The 23,457-nt window shown below is 49.3% G+C and overlaps 1 protein-coding gene across 1 annotated transcript; it reads right to left on the bottom strand.

The window, feature by feature from the left end:
* Positions 1-22,626: 22,626 nt before the first annotated feature.
* Positions 22,627-23,099, bottom strand: LOC131402153 (10 kDa heat shock protein, mitochondrial-like). The gene has a single exon (XM_058537052.1). It carries the CDS (start codon positions 23,097-23,099, stop codon positions 22,791-22,793), a length of 309 nt encoding a protein of 102 aa, XP_058393035.1. The 3' UTR covers positions 22,627-22,790.
* Between the last annotated feature and the right edge of the window lie 358 nt (positions 23,100-23,457).

Genomic DNA, 23,457 nt, shown 5'->3' on the forward strand with positions numbered 1-23,457 from the left:
ATCACTTAAAGTTGTACAATTCAGGGCCGACCATTAATTACATCCTCTATGCTGTGTACCATCACCATTATCTAGTTCCAGATCATTGCATCACCCCACCAGAACCCCTGTACCCATGAAGCAGCCATGCCCCCATATCATCTCCGCCACCCCCTGACAAGCACTGATCTGCTTCCTGTCTCTGTGCATTTCCCTGTCCCTGGTGTGGCTGTCCTGAGCACAGCCAACCCTCCTTTGGCCCCTCCCCCCAATGCTGAAGACCCCTGAGGATGCCAATGTGTTCAGTGCCATGAACCCGATGCCTAGTATGACTTTGACCTGAAGAAGCCCACCGTCACCAAGGGGGTGAGGTCAGGCATGGAGCCAGTTCAACCCTGCTTCACATGAAGAAGAGGGACTCGATATTGCCAAGGGCACCTTCTCCTCAGTCCCTAGTGCTGTTCAGCCACAGGGCCACCCTCCCCAGGGTCTGGCTAGCTGGGGAGACGAGCACGTACAGACTAGAGTGACAAAAAACAGGTGGCCATCTTTTGTGTCCAACCCGCTGGCCCAGGCTAACCAGGAGCAGAGGTTCAGGAGCACCCTGAACCTCTCCTGCTGCAGGCCTGATACCTGCCAGTCAGCAGGCTGTCCTGGCCTCCCGTGGACGACTGGCAGCCTTAGGTGCCTTCTGCCCTCTAGGGTCCAAAGGACTAGCTGACATTTGCCAAAGAGTTCTGCCCATGGGCATGAAGCCCCACCTGCCACTGAGGCACTGCCCTCTGTGCACCTCTGTCACAGCTTCCCAGGTGTGGGTCACTTGCATCTGTGACTTCAGGTGTCCCAGTGTCCCCACTCACCCCGGGGGCGTGACCTCTGCAAATGCAGCCCTTCCATCCAGCCTCCAAGCCTCCAGGCCCCAAGACAGGCTTCAGGACCAGGGACAGCTCCCACTCCAAGTGCTGGGACACCTCAGGTGGGGCCAGGACATCAGTGGCAGGGACATTATCCAATGCTCAGAGAGCACTTGGCTGGTACCTCCAGCTCCAAGGTGGAGGAGAGCAACATGAGTTTTGACCCAGAGTCCCCTGATGGCAAAGAAAAGAAGGTGGCTGCCCTACCCATAATCCCTGATAGCCCATTCCCAGTCCCTTCTTGCCCGGGACAGTGTTCCCCATCGACACCTACAAAGGGGCCAAGAAGCCCAGGAGCTGGATGCCGGCCTAGGGTGTCCTGCCGGGTCCAGAGAGTCTGCTGATCATGCCAACCCCCACAGTTATGGAAATCAACCGCCCCCTGGTCCCCGATGGTCTTTGGTTTCATCTTGGCCTCCAGCAACACCTCTTCCTCCTCAGCCTCCACCACACCAGTGGCAGCTTTGGTCACACACAAGCGTTGTGTCCCAGGCTATTCAACCATAGCTCCTTGCTGGCCCTCTGCATCCAGCCAGTGGGTGATGCTGCATCATCCCTGTCCACCTGGAATAAACAACAGCAATATGGACAGGAGCGTCTTGTTTAGCCCACTGGTGGGACATGCCCTTGGTTCCATCACTCAGAGCTCTCTGAGCACAGATCTGTCCTGAATGGCTACTTTGACAAGAAGCCCTCTCTGGCCCCTCCAGGCAGCATCCCCAGCCCGGGCAGGAGGTAGGCGACTGCCACAGTGCCCACTGTACATGGGAGGAAATGGAGGCAGCCTTCTCATCCTGTTGGTTCTTGGGGATCTGGGCTTGAGTGGAGGTGGATAAGGTGCCCACACCAAGCTCCCCCCAAATCTAGGTTCTAACCGCCTGAGGCTCTGATGAGACTGCTCGTTCAAGTCCACCAAACCTGTAGTGAGGCCCGACTCCTTGCCTGAGTCACGGCCCTCTGTGATCTGGTCCAGACACCGTGCCCAGAGTGTACCCCTCACCGCACCCCAGCCTCCCTAGAGCCTTCCTCCCCAAGGACCCTGCCAAACCCCTGCCCCCTTCAGAGCTCCTAGCCTACAGTGCCCCTCCCCCGAGCCCCCATCCAGGATGGACTCACCTCTGTGCTGGGCTCACAGGACAACTCCTCAGGCTCCTGTGCTAGCAGAGCCTTTAGTGTCAGATTGACCTGGGGTCAAACCCACAGCTGGGTCACCTCACAGCCCTGTGACAGGCAAGTTCATGTGGTGTCTTCTCGGAGCCTCAGTTTCTTCCATGAAAAATGGGGTCAGTGACTCTGAGCTCAGGAGGGTGTGTTGGGATTCAAGCAGGGAGAAGAAGGTGCCCAAAGTGCTTGGACACAGGAGGTCGCCTGGCTGGTGGAGCCCCAAAGCAGGACAAGGCCTCGATGGTCAATGCTGGGCTCAATAGTGGTGAAAAGCAAGGATTTCTGGTCCCCTGTTCACGTCTGGACTTGGTCACTTAGAGCAGAGTGACCTTGAATGCTGGGACCACTGGTCATCTGTAAAATAGGGTGCAATCACTCAGCACACAGGGGGCTCCCTAATGACAGTAACTCGCTCCAATAGTTGCCCAGCTGGGCTCCCTTCAGCTCCTCCTACACCCGCCAGGGCTGAAGACAGGGACTGGCTGGACCTCATGTGGCCAGAGGACGAGGGAAAAGGGCGTCCTGGCCTTCTCCCTGCCCGGGTCTGCATCCACCACTGTCTTCATGTCCGCAGGACCAGCCATGCATGGAGCTGGACCCTGGGATGCAGTCTGTGGACCAGGACAGTGAGGTCGGTGTATATTCAGTGACTTTCACGTCCCCAATGTCCAACCTACTCAACTGTGCACCGTGGGGCCCACCTGGATTGTGTGGCGTGTTCCCGGGACGTAGGAGATGTGAGGGTCACTGAGCAGTTGGCTGGGGAGGGGACGGACGAAAGCAGCCATGTCAGGGGACCGTTGTGTTACACGTGTGTGCTGCGGGCTGTGTCACCCAGAAGTGCTGTCTGCAGGGCCACTCTTTGTGCGTGACCATGGACAGGAGGCCTGGTTGCCCCACAGGAGAGAGGCCTGTGAGACCGTGAGGGTATCCCTGCCACACTCATGCGGGCAGAGATCCCGGGTCATGTCCATGCTCATCGGGGCTGATGATCCATGTCCAACCCTCATAGGACAGTTGGGAAACTGAAGCCAGGAGGAGCAGGGACAGGCCCTGGGCCCACGAGATGGGCAGAGTCCAGAGGGGAAGAAAGCATTCCAAGCTCTTAGGCCAGCCTTAACACTTGCAAGGGGTTTTCTTTGGGAATGAGAGCTTCTAAGTTCCTGGGGGACCCCTGCCAACGTCCCCCATGTAGGGCCCTTTCCTCTACGCATCCCCACGTGGACGCACTCACACACAGAAGCATACACACACACTCTGACTGCCCAGCCCTGTGTCAGTAAGGAAGTGCACACTGGGGAGGTGACAGGAGGAAGGAAGAAAGAGGTTGGAGGCAGCTCTGCCATGGGGCAGGGGCATCCGGTCCCCTAGCCACATGCCCAGGCCCATAGCATGAAGGGGAGAGATGCCAGACGGGTGGGCAGGGTGTCCCCAAGGTGCACAGGGGGATGCAGGGGTTAGGGCCATCCCTAGAGCAGCCTGCAGAGAACCAGGTCTGGCGTCCTGTGTCCACCACTCTGGGCACCGGGAACTAGGATGTGACCCACTAGGGGGAAGGGGCTACAGGAGAGAAGGCCTGATCTTCGGCCTCTGTAAATTGGGATGCATAGATGGGGTGACTCTAAGGGTCCCACAGGCTTATAGAAGAGTCTATTGACCTTCGTTCTCCATCCATGACCCACTGTTCTCTGAGTCGTTGTAAAATGCATTCCATTCCCTCGAGGTCTTGCTGAGCAGAGGGCAGCCTGAGAGCTTGGGGACTGGGGCCCCGGGCAGTGCAGAACATGGCAGAGCACTGGTCGACTTGTCTGGGGACCAGCGATAAGGCCATCCTTGTTGGAGCCTTGGGGTCCTCCTTTGGAAGTAAGGTGGAGTCATTGCCCTGGCTGGGGTGAGGAGGCCTTGTGAGTCAACGGGACACGCCAGGGCCAGTGTAAGGAAAGCGGGGAGCAAGAGAGGCTTCTGAGGTCCCTCACGTCCCTCCTGGAGCCCGCAGGTCCTGCTCCTTTGCACCCTCGGCCCTGGTGGAACCACTGCCTTGAGAACCCCAAACAAAGAAAGGTGTGTGTTTTGCTTACTGCTTTCCTACCTGGGGTTGCAAGGCTAGGGCTGACCACCAGGGGTGTCCTGTGTCCACTCGTGCTCAATGGAGCAAGTGGAGCAGGGACGCCGAGGCCTCGTTCTGGGTGTTCCCCTGTCCAAAGCAACCTTTGATTACTGGCATCCACGTCCACAATGGGAGCTGCTCAGAGGCGGGAGGGCTCTGAGATCCTCTCATGATTCTTTCAGCTACTGTGGCCCGAGCACTCACCATGAGCAAGGCCCACGTTAGTCCTGAGGGCAGTGCTGAAAGCACCCACATGGTCCCTGTCCTCCAGGAGCTCACAGCCTGGAGGTGGAAGGGACAAAATCATGAACAAATCCATGTGAAAAAGAAGAGCAGGTGCTACAGGGCAATGAAGCAGGGTACTGGAGGAGGGAGGGCCTGGAACCCCTAGCTGGGTGTAAAGGGCCTCCATGGGGACATTTGTGCCCTGAGCAGAAGGACAAGAGGAACCAGCCCTGCATCTGTCTGCAAACAGCATGCTGGGGGGAAGCTCAAAGTCACAGAGACTTGGAGTCAGAAGAGAATTTGATGAGAGAGGAGGTGAGAAAAGAGCCAGTGTGGCTAGAGTGAGCTAGGGAGGAGAGAAGTGAGGGAGAGAGGATGGCAGGGCCAGACACAGGCTTGGAAGGAGGTAGTAGCTGTCTATGCTGGGTGACAGCATTAGCCTCACTTAGCAATTATGAGACCTATCATTGAGCGTCTGAGAGTGTCTCTACCAGGGTCCAGGCTCAGGTCAGCTGGGAGGCTCCCCATCAAGGTCTAGCAGGAGGCTGGGGCTGTGTTTTCAACTGAAGCTCGATAGAGGCAGGAGCCATCTCGGAGATCATTCAGAAGTATCGGAGCAGTGGTAGGATTCAGTTTGGATGGGGGGTTTCAGGCCTTTTCTGTCTGTGGGCCGGGACCCTCTGCCAGTTCTTTGCACTTGGGGGTGTCACAGGGATGGAAGCTCATAATATCTGATCTGGCTTCTCCTGAATAGTGGATCAGAGAGACAGAAAGAGAGAGAGAAAGAGACAGAGAAACACAGAGATAGAAAGATAAGGAGGAGAGACAAAGAGAGGAGACAGACAGAGACAGTGAGACAGAGAGGAGAGACAAAGAGAGAGACAGAGAGACAGGGAGAGACCAAGAGTGATACAGAAAGCCAGAGACACAGAGACAGAGAGAGACAAAGACAGGGAGAGAGATAGAGACAGAGAGATAGAATGAAGACAAGAAAGACAGAAGCAGGCAGAAGTCACAGACTTTTCATTAAACCGACCGTGGAAGTGACATCCCATCACTCGGCCCTATTCTGTTGGTTAGAAGCCAGCCACAAAATCCATTCTCCTCAAGGAGCGGGGATTACATAGGATGTGAGCCTAGGAAGTGGGAACGCTGGGAGCCATTGTGGGGGCTGCCCACCACATAGGCTGAGATGACCGCCACTCAGGCACTTGGACCTGAGTCTAAACATAACAGGAGACCCTGGAGGGTTGCGAGCCAGAAGGAGATGATGTCTGAACGTCATTTCATTTCGACCCTCCCTAGGGACACTGGGAAACAGGCAAGAGGGGAAGTGCCTTTCCCAGACGATCAGCAGACCCAAGCCTCTTTGCGTTGTATTCTCTGCCACAGCCAGCCCTTTCTGTCATCCTTGCACTGCAAAGTCTGTGCGGGAGCTACGTGTGGGAGCAGCCCACGGTTTCACAGGCTCTGAAGGGATCTCTAGGTCTATACACCTGATGACATCCCTAGGAAGTAGATGCTAGAATGACCCCCACTACATAGACAGGGACACGGGGGAGGCCCTGAGAGGCGCAGGGTTGTCCAGGGTGACATCACTGGCAAGAAGCAGGAGCGGGACTGAATTCAACTCTGTGTCCTCAAAGCTGGGGCCCCGGTTGCGTCCAGACCTCCCCAGAGGCTGTGGGGTGGACTGTGTTGGTGTGACTGTGTCTGGACAGGGTGTGGAGATGGAGAGTGAGCAGTCAGCAGCCCGGGGGGCCCTTAGGAAGGTCTTGTGTGAGGAGGAAGCTTAGGTAAGGGGATCCCAGGAAGTGACTTCACAGAGCCCAACAGATCTTGGAACCCTGGTAACTAGGCAACGACATCCTAAACACAGCCCCCAAGTGAGCTCACTTGTCTAGAAGGAGCAACATGTTTAGTTGCTGCTTCCAATGCCCAGGGGCCGGAGCCCCAGGAAAGCCCCCAAACACCGATGCAGATGCTGGTGCTCCTCTCACGGCCGACGGCTGTGGCCGTTTACCTGGAAGGATGGAAAGGTAACATCGGGAGGCCCAGGGAAGGCCATTCCAAACCAGGCTACCACTGTGGTCCCATCAGGGCAGCCCTACATCCCCTCCCAATGTGTGCCTGGAAGGGCAGGTTCATGTGGGTAGACCACCGTGAGCAGGAGCAGTCGGTGAGGTGTTAGAAGCCTGGGGAGGGGTCGGTAAGGTTCAAAGCCAAGGTCAAGGCTGGCTGGGTGGGATGTGGAGCGCTGGGGTGGCGCCCTTCTGCCTGAGGTTTATCACAAGCCCCTGAGGTGTATGTCTCTCCTCAGGGGTGGAATACTGTGCAGACACAGGTGTGTGCCTGATCTGGGAGAATTAGGTCCAGAGGGCAAAAGTAGCAGCAAGGACAGCTGGGCAGGGCTCTGATGCCTCTGAGATGGAGCCAGGCACTGTCTTTGCAGAGCTCCAGGTAGGAGATCAGCGTGGAGCTGGTGGAAGGGGATATTCCATCCCTCTCCCCGATGGAGGCGCCGGTGTCCCACAGGACTGGATCAACAGCTACCGGGAGAGGTTCTGCAGTGGCAGTGTTAAAACCCTCAGAGCCACCAGAGGACCCAGCTTCAATCCCGGGAGAACAATCGTATCCACCATGTCCTGCAGCAGACCAGGAGGCAGCTGAGGGCCGAGCCTCCAAGCAGGGTGCGCCATCCCCTGCACAGGCTCCTGTAGGATACCAGGAGGCAGAAGAGGCCCAAACCTCTGTGCAAGGAGAGCCATCCCCTGCACAGCCTCCTGCAGGAGACGAGGAGGCAGCTGAGATCCCTGCCTCCGTGCAGGGAGAGCCATCCCCTGCACAGGCTCCTGCAGGAGACAGGGAGGCAGCTGAGGCCCCAGCCTCCGTGCAGGGAGAGCCATCCCCTGCACAGGCTCCTGCAGGAGAACAGGAGGCAGCTGAGGTCCCAGCCTCCGTGCAGGGAGAGCCATCCCCTGCACAGGCGCCTGCAGGAGACAGGGAGGCAGCTGAGGCCAAATTCTGCGGCCTGGGAGATCTGGCTCGTGAACCTCCCTCATTAGCACCTCCAATCCCACCTGTTCCACCTGCTCCGTTACCACACATTTCCTTCCCCACCCTGCTTATTGTATTTGTTTCTTTCTTGGTTCCTTTCATTGCTTTGCTTTTATTGTTTATAACTTGAATATTTAAAATAAATTTAACTTTCATCTTTTAACAATTTATTGTTTTTCATTTATATTGTACACTTCATGAGCATCAAGTACATTCACAATGCTGTGCATCCATCACTGTTGTCTGGGTTCAGAATATTTCATTCTCCAAAAGGAAACCATGTTCTAAAAGCAGTCACTCCCGATTTCTCGCTCAGGCCCTGCCAACCCCTAATCTGTTTTCTGTCACTGTTTTTTTTTTTTTTAATCTGTTCTGGATGTTTCCTATAAGTGAAATCATGCCGTAGGTGACCATTGTGTCTGCCCACTCATTTTCACACGGCCTGATAGCTTTTCATTTTCTGTTTTTATTTGAAATACAATTTCTCTAAATTGATAGGAAAATCCCAGATGAAGTCTAGACTTGATGTATCAAAGAAAGCCCTTTTGGTAAATATGTGCATAATCTTGGGGTACAGACTGTTGTTCTAATTGGGACACCAGAGCCAGAAGCCACACACGAAACGCGTTGCTCTTCGTGCGGCCAAAGCAAAAAGAAGAAAAGTGTTGAAAGCTGGAAAGACAAACCATAAACTGGAATGTATCCTCATAACACAAGGCCAGGGAAAGGTTACGCCTACTTGTGGTCCAAAAAAATGCTTGAAAATCAGAGTTTTAAAAAGAGATAAAGAGCAAACACATTCTACGTCAACGAGAGGCGCTACACAGGGGCAGCATGTGTCAGAGATGCTCGAGCTCGCCGAGGAGGAGACACGCACATGGAGACACTGTGGAGAGGACACAGGGCCCCATCAGATGGGCAGGGATCCAGTGTGGTGACGACAAGCCCTGGTGACAATGTGAGGAAGCAGAGGTCCCAGTAGACCCCTAGAGACAAGTGTGAAAGGACACTCCTCTCTGGGGACCAGCCTGCAGGACCCATCGCTGTCCCCAGGGGCAGGCCTGTGCTGGCGGTGCAGATCCCAGGACTTCATCCTACAGAAATTCCTGCCCAACTTTTCAAAGATGTATTGTCCAGACTAATTCATCACAGCACTGGTTGCAATAGCAAGCAATTGGAAGGAACGCTACTGTCCATGGCGAGGCGATGGGATCCATCCGTCCCATCTGTAAGACCACTTATATGTGATATCAGCCGGGAGACACGCATCTAGGAAAATGAATCTGTATGTGAGCGAGAGACAGAGACAGACAGACAGAAAGAGAGAGACAGAGCCAGAGAGATAACGCACCAAATTGTCCATGGGGTTCATCTCTTGGGACGGGAATTGCCACTCGCTTCTCTTCTCCTTTAGGGGCCATCATGATGTTTCAACTTGATAGAATGTGCCACTATTCCTCTTATAATTCTAACAAGATTAAAGTCACATGGTTAATGTTATCCAATTATCATTCATCTTTGGACTGAAGTATATTATTTAGTTTTTCTTTGTAAAGGTTTTTATGACAAAGACAATGAACTTTTATTATAGTAAAAGAATGAATTCTAAGGGAATTAAGAATTAAGTGGAAACTGAGGAGTGCCCTTAACAGGCAGTATTCACTGTTTCAGTCCTTTGCCTTTGTATGCACGTGTGTGTGCACGTGCCCATTCAGCTGTGTGCATCTGTATGCACATGGGTATGTCTATGTGCAAGTGTGTGGGGGTGTGCACTTGCGGCTATCGTGTGGGAAGGACTGCAGGGAGTGTGATCTTCTGAAACCTGATTTCCCCAGGGCTGGACCCTGGCCAGTCAATCCTCTTCCTCCTCTGCATCGGCCTCAGAATTTCCTAAGAGCCTCTGCTGGGCAACACGGATCATTTCTGGTTTTTCACTCCCGTCATCGTGCTGAAAGGAACACCTGCATCCATAAATCTCTACTTCTTTAGGACCGATCCCTAGATGTGGAGATTCTGGCACATAATGTAAACGTGATGTTAAGGTGTTGGTCACAGTCTCTGACACCTAAGGTCTCCTTCTGTCCTGTGATTTTGTTTGGGAACGGGGAGTCCAGAAACCCTGAAGCAGTGACCTGAGGGAGGGAGGGAGAAGGAGGAGCAGCTAGGATACAGGGGATGAAGGTACCTGGGGTGACCTGCCCAACTGGAAGGCACCGCTCCTGTTCCTTCTGGCCCTACCGCTCCCCTCACCCCTGGCCCCGCCCCTACCACACCTGGCCCCGCTTTGGCCTTGCCCATGCCCCTCCTGCTCCCTAACTCACCTGAGCTGAGCAGCCTGGCCTGCCATCCAGGACAGATGATGATGAGGGTCTGCACACTCCTACCTGCTCCCTCTCCCTCCAAACAGAGAGCCCCATCCTCAGTCAGGAAAGCACATCTAGGGCAGTGCAGTGAGTCACAGGAACCTCCTTGAACATGCTCCTTCCAGGGGGAGTTCTCAGTTGCAACAGCAGGACCCACTTGAGCTTGTGTGAGCAGAAGTGACTTTTACAAGACAGGGTGGAGGTGTGATAGAAGGTGCCAGAAGGTCAGAGCACAGGGCTGGAGGCTTTGGAGAACGTCATCATGCACAAAAAACACCTCAGGGTCTTCCAGGAGTGATGGCTGCCTCAGGCACTGTGCCAGCCCCCAGCCCACATATCCAGCACATTCAGCCTCTGCAATGGAGGGGCCCTGCTCATTGGGGATGAGGGAGAGAGCCCTGGTGACCTCGGAGAGGCACTGCAATTGGAGCGTCAGTTTCCTCACCTGTGAAGTGGGGTGGCAGCCGACCTTTCATGGTGGTGTCAGACAAGTTCGCTGAGGCTGCACCTGGAGTGGCCTGCACCTTCTCAGATCTCAACAGTGACTAGCTCTAATGAAGAAGAATCACAGGACGAGAGATGGGGCTCGGTCCTGGATCCCCAGATGGCTGGCTGACTGCCGTGGGATGAGATGGGGTGGAGAAAGGCATTCCAGAGGAACAGCGGAGTCAGAGCGAGTAGGGTATGCCTGGTGGGAGATCAGAGTGGGCAAAGGCGAAGGGCCCCAGGGGGCTCTCAGTGGGGTGACATCAGCAAGAACAGCTCACGGTGATGAGCACTTACCAGGTTCTCTGGTCTCCTCTTGAGCTATCTCCTTGAATCCTCCCCACAACTCCTTGGGGGAGGAGCAATTATTGTCTTCATTTCACTGATGAGGAAACTGAGGCTCAAAGAGACTTGCCCCCTCTGTGCCCTGCAGAGTGGCAGAGCCGGGATTTGAACCCAGTGCCTTTTAGACCCCGTGGGGACTGCCTGAGAAGGGCTCCCCCATGCTGAAGGAGGGACCTCTTTTCCCTAAAGTTCTGAGAAATTTTGGTCCTGATGCCCAGAGAGACCTCACTCTGCGGGGGGATAGGCTGGTCCTTGGTACTGGGAGAGCCTACAGCGCCCACGGCTGGCCATTCCCTGTCCACCATACCCAGCCCCAGGCAGATGGAGTGGCCCTGTCCCTTTAGTTCAGTGATGGCTGGAGGCCAGGATGGTGCAGGCCCCAGGGAGACCAGGACCCCTGAGCCTGAGGAGGCTGCAGTGCAGGACAGTGGTTTGGAATGATCCAAAGTCAGAGAAACAGGGGTCCTAGTCCCTGCTCAGCCTCTTTCTAGCTGATGATGCAGGTGAGGCTCTCAGCCTCAGTTTCCCCATCTGTACAATGAGGAAATAACTTGGCCTCCTGATGGGCTGTTGAGACACTTCCCTGAGGAATGGCTTGAGCATCACTAGCCTGGTGCCCGGAGCCTGTTAAGAGCCCCCTGCCAGGCTGTCACAGTGGTCCTCTAGGGCGCAGGGTCTGGGAAGTCCCTCCTCAGGTTCCCTTCCTGCTGCCCTGCTCCCGGGAACACTCAGCATTTTTTGAGGAGGAGCTGAAGATGATACAGGACCACACTGTGGTGCAGGTGACAGAGGCTCAGCGCTGGAAGGACAGCTGGACATGCTCCATGCCACCGTCCAGGGCTTGTGCTGTGACCCCCTGTAAGCCTGCCACAGATAAAGGCTCCTCCTGTGTGGATCCAGCTTCTGTGGTTTACTCACTTATTGCTTCATTCACCCAGTCATTCCTTCACTCATTCCTTCCCTCACTCACTCCTGCACTCATGTACTCATTCATGATTTCGTTCATTGTTTCCCTCACTCATTCAGCCAATACGCTCTGGTCCCTTCCATGGGCCGAGCACTGTAACTTCACCAGTGAGTATGACCCGACGTGGTCCCTGCCCACCTGGAGCTTTCATCCACTGTGTGACCTGAAAAAGGGCTGTCCCTCGGGTTATCAGGGGTGATGAGCACCAGGAATTCACTTCTGAAAGTAGAGGCCACCCATGCAAAGAAAAGAACGGAGAAAACCCATGTTTGGCACTTCATCGACAAAAAAAATAGTTAAAAGTTAAGAAAAATAAAGATATCCTATATTTAACAAAATGTGGGTTCTACTCACAAGTGTGCAATCACTCCTACAACCAATGAGAAGTAATCCAGAGTGGACTGGGTATTTGTAACACATTCTTCCGGCCAATAATAGCATTTCAGTAAACCTGTTCAAGGGCCTCACGATTTTCCTAAGGCCTCTGTGATCCTCCAACACTTAAATCTTTCTCCTTGGAAGCCTGTGTCCTGTCACTCTCCTTGTCGAATGGCTCTTCCACTGTTGGGGGGCCTACCCTGCACGGCCACACTCGTCAGTGACTCTCCACGTTGTTTGGACAGGCTGCCCGCATTTCTCCCTCAGCCTCACGAGCTCCTGTTTCTTTGGCAAGGTTGGTGTTTTCACTGGGTGATCACCGCGCATCATTCTTTGCAGCGGTTTGCATCTTCCCACACTGTGTCTCCTCTGACGACTCTGGGAGGCAGGCCTTTTGTCCCCATCTTACAGGTGAGGAAGCTGAAGTCCAGAAAGCTGGACGACCTGCTCCAAGTCACAGCCAGCGTGGAGCCTCAGCAGAGTTTGGGCCCCAAAGCAGACAAGAATGTAGGGCAAGTGGTTTGTTTGCAGGTGATGGAGGAGGCCCGAGGGAGGCCATGGGGAAGGGAGCCTGGAGGAGGAGAGCCAGTGCGGGCCTGACGAGGGCGCATTGAGGTGAGCATCCATCCTAGTCCTGTTGGGAGACGAGATCCCACCCGGACTGGCTCTGTCCCCGTGGGTGGAGGGTTTACCCCGTGTCATGAAGTCTTCTGTGCTACAGGCTGGCACAGGCTTGCAGGAGAGGAAGCTCCCGGTGCAGGAGAGAGCCCTCAGGCAGAGAGTGGATGCAGGTGCTCCAGGGGGACACTGTGGGCCTGCTGGGGACTGGCTCCCAGGGACTGCAGGGAATCAAGTGGGCTGAGGGAACTGAAGGGCAGCAGCAGCAATGTCTGCAGGGGGGATCTGCACACATGTCCCACACTTATGCCCCCAGAAAGGCTGCTCTGCATGGCATTTCTCCTCCCAGTTGTGTAGTTGGCCCAAACCGCCCCTCAACTCCACACTCCCAAATCCTTTCCACTCGTCTCAGGTTACTAGAAATTCAGAATATTTTAGTTGGTATTGGAGCCCAGAGACTCTTGTTTGTCCTGCCCATGTTCTAACATTGCTGGCTTTTTAAATATCTCAGGGTTTTGACTCCAAAACAGCAAGATGATGAGGATCCCAGAGAGCTTTCTGGAAGCAAGACTTTATGCTTTGCAATACTGCCATCCCACCAGCTCTTCTCAAAATCCCTCCAGGGCACAGACTCACAATCTTGGGTCCTCAGATTGCTGAAAGGATGCGCCTTTAGAAAGTGATCGGGGTGGGGCGGCAGGACACACCGAATGGTTGAGTGAGGAATTCAGCCGATTCTCTTCTCGGAATGCCATGATCACACTGGAAGCGCTGTCAGAAAACAACCTCCGGGAAGCGACCAAAGACATACAACCAACTGAGGAGCATTTGAAGCTGAGAGAAGAACAGTGAGAGTCGTGGTGTTTTTGCCCAGAGCAGTTCCCGTCCCCACCCCCGAAGTATGACGACCCTGTGAGCGGCGCAAGCCTGAATGGGGGTGGCTTCACTGTCAGAGGTTGCCCACTTGATGTCGGCATGGGTGGGCAAAGCCCGGCCCCTAAGCATTTCTGGAAACAGTAGCCATCTCAGTGGCAAGCTGACATGGAAGGTCAACTTTGCAGCCGCCTGAGGTTGGATCTAGAACAGAGCAGCGAATCAGCCAGGAAGGTGAGACGGACAACCACACAATGAGACAGACACAGTGGCCTTGATGGGTTGCACATAACCCCAGGGGGTCTGAAAGTTTGTGTGCTTGTACAGGCCTGTGCCCAATTAGGTGAGACCAGGAAGATGGGCATTGTGGGGATGCTTAGAGACCTGCCACCAGCCTAGGCTCTGCCCCCAGGTGTTGCTGTCTCCCAGCAAGTCCAAGTTGAGTGAGGGGACAATGCCCAGCCCTGTCGAAGGCACCTATCCACTCTGGGGCTTCCATGGAGAGAGGCCTTCCCACCTGCAAACTTCTCCCCAGGTCTTCTTCAGATGCTGAAACGAGGTGCTCTCAGAGCAGAGAAGTTGGTGAGCAGTGAGGAGAGGCTCCTGAGGAGTCGGCCCTGCTGGGGGAGGAAGCAAATGAGCTGGGAGGGTGGAGTGGTCCCTGCTTGCTCTGGCCTCAGCCCCTTCAGTGTACATCTCTCTCCTGGAGGGGACAGGAGCCCAGGGAAGCCGGGAGAGCACACCCGGGCTGCGATGAGCAACACTCCCAATGAGGAGGATCTGAGCTCAACGCAGGATCAGCCCAGGTAGGAAGGGAGCTTTTTGCCACCAGGACACTCGAGTCAAGGTCAGCGTGCCCCTGCAGGGATGATCTCCCTGCCTGTTCTACACGTCCCTGTGGACAACTGACTGCTCAGGGACTGGCTTCTGACCAGCAGACCCAGCACAAGTGACAGGACTACCCTTCCCAGATTCCATCACTGAGGCTGTCATTCTCTCTCACTCGCTCTCTTCTGTTCCCTCTTCCCTCTCCCCTTGTTCCCCTCTCTCAGTCTGTCTAACCCCTGGACCTGGGGACATACATGGACGTCCTGAGCTCCCCTATGCATAGGACCACACAGAAGAAAACCAAGGGAGTGTCCTGGCCAACAGAGAGAAAGGAGCCGGGCTCTCAGTGAAGCTGATCCTGACCGAGCCCACAGGAGTAAGCTTGACAGCACATCTCATCCTGGTCCAGCCTCAGTGGAGGCCACAGCCCCAACCTGGAAGTCGTTATGAGCAGAGGCTCCAGCTCAGTTGTGCAGGATTCCTGGTCCACAGAGATGGAGAGAGAGTGAATATTTGCGGTTTAAATATGCAGGGTGGGGAACACTGTTGTCAGACAGGAGGAGACACCTCACACCATCTGCCAGTTCCCGGGTCTGGCCTGCCCTTCTCCCTCCTCTGCCCTCCAGGCTCTCTGCAGCCACAGTGCCCACCTCTCTAACCTCCTCTAGCCAAACTCACTTCTGCCTGGGTGTCTCCACACCAGCAGTGCCTTCTCCCTGGCACGCTGATCACAGGTGAGTGCAGCGCTGGGTCATCATGTCATTCTGGTCACAGCAAATGTCACCTCAGTCAGGCCTTTCAGACCCTCATACCCAGTGAGACCCCAGCCCTCCCTGAAGGACACTCTTTATTTTCATTCCAGTTCATGCTCGTCTCTTTCACGTGTCTCTGATTTTGTGCTTTTGTCCAACTGCCTCCAGACTGAGCTCCTGGTGGCCAGGGACCACTGAGTAGATTTCAGCACCACCCTTAGGCCCACCAGGGCTCCCGGCCCAGGGTCATGGCTTGGCACATAGCTGCCGAATTCACAAATAGGGGCATCTTGGATCCCTCCTTCCTGCTTTTGCTCCACTCAGATGGTGAAGAGGAACACTACTAATAGGAAGTTGGTCCAGAGGCAGGCGGAGGGTCAGCATGACTTCTGCATGAATCCTCTTTTCCCCAATTGCTCCAGCAAAGCTCAGTGGGCACCACTGACACAGGAGGCTGCCACCTGATGGCCAGCACAGGAACTGCAGCCTCAGGCAGGGACAGCACAGCACCAGGCAGGCATATATTTCTTGTGGAGAAATGCCTATCCAAATGCAGCGCCCATTTTTCATTGTGCTATTTGTATTTTATTGTTGAGAGGTGACAATCTATTATATATTCTCAATAGTAGACGCTTATCAGATATGTAAAGATCTGTAAACATATTCTCCCCTTCTGTGAGTCATCTTTTCACTTTCTTGATCGTGTCTTTCAATGCACTCAAGTTTTACTTTTGATGAAGTTAAATTGATCTGTTTTCCCTTTGGTTGCTTATGTGTTGGGTGCCATAATTACAAAAACATTGCCTAATCCAAGGCCATGTTTTCTTCCAAGAGTTTTATAGTTTTAGGTCTTATATTTACATCTTTGATGGTAAGATGTAACATTTTTGTATATGGTGTGAAGTAGGGGTTCACCTTTATTCTTTCACATGTGGATATCCACCTGTCCCAGCACTACTTGTTGAAAATATTATTCCCTCCTCATTGTCTTGGCATCTCAAATAATTCTAGAATCTGCGGTTGTTGCAGGTGGTGTGACTTCAAGTTCCTTAGAATTTTTCTTTACATGAAGGTTGCTGTTCTCTGGCCTTGTGGACTTTCACCCACTGCATATGTAGACTGATCATTAGCGAAATAATCATATCAGGTATTTGGACTAGTTTTTTCTTTGCTTGTGGTGGGTATGTAAGTCCACACACCGTTACTCCCTGATGGCTGGGTGGACCACATTGCACCATTGTTCTGGCCTGGATTATCACTGTATCCTTCTAACTGGATATTCTGCCTCTATATTTGACCCGCAATCTATCCCCAATGCACCAATTGGAGTGACCCTTTAAAACCAGATGTCACACCCTGACATTGTGAAATCTCTCCAGGGGCTCTCCATTTATCTCAGGGGGAAAGTTCAAGTCCTTATGATGAACCTCAAGCCCAATACAGTTGGTCCCACACTCTCTCTGACATCATCTTTGGCCAGTTATCCCCTGTACCATTTGCTCCAGTCCCTCTGCCCTCCGTTATGCTCCTGGTACATGCCCGGCACTTTCCCACCTGTAGACTTGCACTCTATGCTCCTTCCACTTGGAATCCTCTTCCACGTGATGATTTCATGCCTCATCTTCTTCACTATCTTTAATTCTGTGTTCAAATGTCATCTTGGAGAGGCTGTATTGACCGTGTCATTTAAAATATAAACTATACTTTTGTCCTGACACTCCCTATCCAACTTGTTCCCCTTTCATTTTTCCCCTTAGCACTAACACCCTATAAAATAATATATAATGATAAGAATCAGTGTTCAATCAGGACACGGAAACCAACAAATAGATTGAGCAAGGACAGTTTATATAATGAACAATTAACCATAAACTTTTAAAGGGAACGATAGAGAATAGCCCAGAATTACAGTAGAGTAGTTAAGAAAGAAACAAATTTGGGAGAGGACCACCTTGCCAAGGCTGCCTTCAGGCCTTGTTGGAGAAGGAATGTTTGCAGCACAGGGATGGTGGAGAAGATTGTCATGATTCCCAAAACCAGTACCAGTCCCTGGTCAGGGCAGAGTTCAGCAGGTAGGGAACAGCAGGCTGAGACTGGCAAACAGGAAAGCCCTGTCCCCTCCCAGGGGCAGGTAGGCTGAGGCTGGGATGCCTACTGGATTCACTGGGATTCCCCTTGCAGCGGTGCCACTCATTCTCCTTATTAAGTCATCCAAGGGGATCCACTGAATCCACTGTGGATCACCCACTGTGGGTGAGTCCCTGTAGACACCCCTGAATTGTGCCACTGCTGGTTGTACTGCAGGAGAAAGAAAAAGAAAAGAATAGAAGCACCCTGGAATTAGGATGGAAGGCCCTTTGTCCTAAACCTTCTCTGACAAAGCTTAACCCCTGCCAGGTGCAAAAGAGAAATGTCTACTGGGTGCAATTCCATTATTGTAGAACAGAAAATAGAGGGCAACACTCTGATGTTGTTACACAGGGGCAATCCATTGATAACTGGCACCATAATTCCCTTATTATTTTGTTTATGTATTCCATGCTTTTACTTCCAACTTGCCTCTATTGCTTTATTTGAAGTAAGATTTTGAAGACAGCATATGGTTGTATCAAGGTTTCTAAAAAAAGGTATTTTGACCCGCCAAAATGCCATTATTAGATCAAAACAACAGAAGAATTAAAAGTACAAAGTAGTTTTACTATCAGTATACGCCTTAAGTAAATCGTTTACTGTCAAACTCCTCTTATATATGAAAGCACCATGCAGTTTCATTTTAATGATGTTAGCCTCAATAATCTAGTATAATAATAAACTCCTTTGTAATGAGTAACTATGTAAAATGAAGTTGCAATAATTTACAATTTACGTCTGTGACATGACCCAACTAATCTCTACAAGCACAACTGAAATCTTGATTGATGCTTGGCTACCTTGTTCTACTAGAACTAACGGGAATATTTCACTGTCAACAAATTCTGTTTACCTGCTGTGTAGTTTATAAGGGTTGAATTCTTTTCTACTTGAAAATCACCATTTTCATCTCTCCATATGGATACCTGTTTATCGGCAGATAGCTTTGCAGCCAGTATAGTTTTTTTCAGGAGAGTCTTATATAAGAAGTCATAAAAAATTAGTATAAATAACTTACATTTAGGCAATCTTTCTTTTTCTTTTTTTTTCCCTGCTTGGAAAGATTTGCCCTGAGCTAACATCTGTTTCCAATCTGCCTCTCTTCTTTCTCTCTTCCCAAAGCACCAGCACATAGTTCTATATTCTACGTGTAAATCCTTCTAGTTCTTCTACATGAGCCACCGCCACAGCATAGTCAATGAAAGATGAGTGGTGTGGGACTGAACCTGGGACGCCGAAGCGGAGCATGCCAAACTTTAACCGCTAGGCCATCAGGGGTTGCTCCAGGAAATTTTTCTAGAAAAAAATTGGAATCAAGGTATAAGATTTATTTCTAAAAATTTCATAACATACTTTAAAACATGAAATGCTCAACATGTTTAAAAGCACTTTACCACTCAGTTTACCTTAACAAAGATATAGAAAACATTTTGAGAAATATACTTTCAACAGGAAAGTCCAATTGTAGCTTTATGCTTTTGTAGACCACTCCCAATAACGTGGCTTAAAAAATATAACTGTAAGATTCTCTCAAGAAAATGTATTTCATTTCTATAAAAATCGTTCTTTACAGTGTCTCAATGTTTGTTTCCTACTGAGTTTCTCAATGTTCTTTAGGCTTAACAATATAGTAGAATCAAGCTCCTATAATCTAGCTTTTAATCCCACAATCCAGAAAGCTCTATCTCAAGGTCATCAATGACCTCTTAAATCAACGAATAATATTATTCCCATTTTATAAGTGCGAATACTGGGTTTTAAAGAAGTCAAGTTCATGCCCAATATTCTTTAGCTAGTAAGAGGCAGAGCCTAGATATGATTGACTCCTGCTGTCTGATTCTAAAATCCATAAGCATAACCTCTAGGTATACAGCCAAACATAACACTCTGTATTCTTGCAACAGAATAAATGCATTTGCTTTTTCCTTAATGTCTGTAACACGGTTCTTAACTGTTCCAATACATTGGTTTCTCCCTTTGTGTAAATGAGAGTGTTCTTCAAAGTACCTTCCTTCCTCTCCGCTCTTCTCTATACATTCCCTCGACTCCCAGTTCTTGAATTCATTTAACAAGCATTTATTTTATTGAGTCCATACAATTCCAGACCCCATGGAAAAGCAATGAAAAAAAACCAGTCCCTGGCCTTGAAGGATTTACAGACTACTAGGGGAGAAAGCCCTATAAGCAAGTCCAATACTATTTTCAATAAAACAAAAAACAAGTTTGAGTCTGCACAAACACAGAAGGCTATCTATGACACACAGCACGGGTTTTCAAGCCTTTTCTTAGGAGGACTACAGTTTTTTAAGAAATAACGTTTAAAATTTCCAAAAGAGCACACAAGACCTAAAACTTCCCTGATCCACTGTCCCCTTCCCACTACGAGCCATGTTTTTTCTAAGACTCTTAAGAACATCGTTTGAAAACCACTATATTCTAAATCTTAATAGTTGTGCCTTTCATGCCTAGGTCTTTAATCTACCTGGAATAGATTTTTGTGTATTTACGGAGTAAAGTAGGGTTCCAATTTGAATTTTTTCCATACTGATATCTAATAGTCCCAGGACCACTTAAAGAAACACCCCTCCTTTGCCCTCTGCTCTGTAAGAGCACTTCTATTAAAAGAAATCAAGTTTCTGGATACACGTGGAACTGGATTTGTGTTCTCTACTGTTTTCCACTGGTCTAACACTGTGCTAATACCAAAGTGCTTTAGTTACTATAGCTTTATATATAATAAATCAGGATATCTCATAGATCAAGTCTTCTGACCTTGACCTGCTGCTTAAAAAATATCTTGGCTATTCTTAGTTCTTTGTATTTCCATATGTATTTTAGAAAACACACGTAATTTTGAGCTCTGTAATTTCCTGTCAAAATGGTGAAATACCCACAAAACAAATCTAGATCAGTGGTTCTCGACCAGGGCAATTTTAACACCCTCACCTCCCACCCCAGGGACATTCAGCAACGTCTGGAAACATTTTTGGTTATCACAAAGTGGGGGTAGGTACTACTGGCCTCTAGTGGGATGAGGCCTGGGAAATGCTGCTAAACATCCCACAGTGCACAGGACAGCTGCCACAACAAAGAATTAGCCCATTCAAGTTTTAATGGTGCCACTTTTGAGAAACCCCTGTCCCAAATAAATCAAGGGGCAAATTGGCATGGGCCCATTAAAGGCCAGGGAACGTCTACCAAAAACAATAATTTAGTTTTAGAATAACTGAACTGCCATGTGCCAAATGAGATTTACTCCAATTCATTAAAAAAAAATCATATTATTTGCATAGACCAAAATTCTTATCTTCTTGTTCTCTATAGCAGGGACATTTGCAGGAAGCTTATTGGAGGGGTTAACTTTTTAAAATACAAAGTTATAAAGAAACAAGACATAGCCAGAAGACACTAAAAAAAAAAAAAAGTCATAGAAATCAGTAAGAAACAATCCAATAGAAATATGGGCAATCTGAATGGGCAATTCTCTAAAAGGAATATTCAAATGACCAATAAACATATAAAAAGATGCTCAACCTCATTAGTCACCACAGAAATACCAATTCAAACTCACAAGATCACCATCCATGCACCAGAATGGCTAAAATTTTAGAAGACTGGACATATCAAGTGTTAACAAGAATGCTGAACAATGTAATTCCCATATGCTACTGGATGTAGGGAAGGGGTTGCATAAACTGGTTCAACCACTTTGGAAAATATTGGCAGTCTCTACTATAGCTGAACATATCCATACACTATGACCAGCAATGCCATTCCTAGGGATATATCCAACAGAAAATACTTACCTATTTGCAAAAGAATGAACAAGAATATTCATAAAAGCATTAAAAGCCTAAAGGAGAAACCATCCAAATGTCTAATAACTGCAGAACGGATTAATAAACTGTGATATGTTCATAGAAGTAAATAATATACCACAACAAGAACTACTACTATATGCAACAGCACAAATGAATCCCCAAAATACAGTTTTAAGCAAAAGTACACAGACTCAAGAGTACAGATATCACTCCATTTCTATAAAGAGGCAAAATTCATCAATGGTGACAGAAGGCAGAAGAGCAAATACCTGTGCAGAGAAAGGATAGTGACTAGAAAAGAGCATAAGAAGGGGCTGTAGGGTGTTGGTAATGTCCTATTTTTATCTAGGTGGTAGATACACGAGTGTGTTTACTTTGTGAAAATTCATCAAGCTATACACTTAGGATTTGTATGCTTTTCTGTATTTAGCTTATATCTTACTAAAGAATTTGCTTAAAAATATAAAGAATACAACCCTGATTTATCGCATCTGATGTTACAAGAGACTATTCTAAACAGACCAAACTCACAATGATGCTAAAATGCAAGTTGTGTATATATTGACAACTGATTTTTTACCAAGGAACAAAGGCAATGCAGTGGATAAAGGATAGACTTTTCAATAAGTGGTGCTGAACAATGAGATATCCATAGGCAAAATAAATGAACTTGGATCAATACCTCACACCATATACCAAAAATTACTCGAAATGGATTTTAGACCTAACAGTAAAACCTAAAACTATATTTGATAGAAAAATACAGGCAAAAGTTTCGAACAGACATTTTAGCAGAGAAGATATACAGATGGCTAATAAGCACATGAAAAGACACTCAACATCATAAGTCATCAGGGAAATGCAAATTAAAACCACAATGAGATACCACACTACATGCATATTAGAATGGCTGACAAGACTGACCATACCAAGTGTAAGCAAAGATGTAGAGAAATGGGAACTCTTGGACACTGCTGGTGGCAATGTAAAATGGTATAATGTATAAACACTTTGGGTAACAGTTTGGAAGTTTCTTAAAGAGTTAAACATAAGTGATTCACTCATTCTACTGTTATGTATTTGCCCATAAAAAGAAAAGCACATGTCCATAACAAAAACTTACATACAAATATTCATAACAGCTTTATTTGTAATAGCCCAAAACTAGAAACAACTCACATATACATCAACACGTGACTGGATAAACAATTTGTAGTATATCCATAGAACAGAACCTTACTCAGCAACACAAAAGAACAAACTGTTGACACACACAACACGGATGAATTTCAAAAGAATTATATTAAGTGACAGAAGCTAGACAAAATCAGTGTACAAATTGTCTGATTCCATTTATATAATCTCTAGAAAATGCAAACTAATCTATAGTGATAGAAAGCAAATCAGTGGTTGTTTGGGGAGAGTAAGTCACGGAGGGGTGGGAAGGAGGGATAACAAAGGCACATGAGAAAACTTTTGAAGGTAATGGATATATTCACTATCTTGACACTGACTTAAAGTTTCATGGAGGTACACCTTATGATGGAGGCCATAACTTATCACAGCGTGCCATTTATTTTATGTTTTTTATTTATATATTTTTATTTGGAAATGTTTATATCAGTGCAGTGAAACTAAATTTTAGAGACACTGGATGTCATTAGTTTGGATATCATTAGTTTATTATAAAAGAGAGACATGGAAATTATTTACATGATGAAAGATTTCAGTACTTCAGTGGAATGGGTAGCTTCACGTGATGCCATTTCAATAGTGATTCATTTCAGTATACATACTTTCCAAGAATGTCACCATCTCTAAATAAGTAATAATCCTTGTCGTCTAGAGCTACTTTGGTGCCTCCGTACTCTGGGAGAAGAACTTTATCTCCCACTTTCACACTAACTGGTTGAATCTCTCCACTCTTTCCTTTAGAGCCCGATCCAACAGCTACTACTGTTGCTTGCAATACTTTTCCTTGAGATTTTTCTGGAAGCATAATGCCTCCTTTGGTTACAGTTTCAGCTGCACTCCTTTCAACTAAAACTTGGTCAAAGAGGGGAAGAAACTTTCTAAATGCCTGTCCTGCCATGACTCCGGCTGCCGCAGCCTACGCTCCGCTCTAGCGCCGCCGTAGCAAGCAGAGATCCGCAGTCAGACCCTTGAGACACGTGAACTTGGGACAAGGCACCCGGCGCGCAGGCGCGCTCGCCCCCAGCCCCCGCCCCTCCCCGCGCGAGGGGGCGGCCACAGCAGCGCGCGCCGCGATTCGCCAGGAGGACCCAGCCCTGGCCCCGACGCGAGGACCCCAAAGTGTACCATTTAAATAAATGCAGTTTGTTTTCTCAAGTATATGTTAATAAAGCTTTTCTAAAAAAAATACAGGTTGTATATAAATATTATAAGCCAAAGTTTCTATAATTAGCTCAAAATCAACTCCATTCATTCAC

This window comes from Diceros bicornis, assembly GCF_020826845.1.
Source record: "Diceros bicornis minor isolate mBicDic1 chromosome 30 unlocalized genomic scaffold, mDicBic1.mat.cur SUPER_30_unloc_3, whole genome shotgun sequence".
Classification (NCBI taxonomy): Eukaryota; Metazoa; Chordata; class Mammalia; order Perissodactyla; family Rhinocerotidae; genus Diceros; species Diceros bicornis.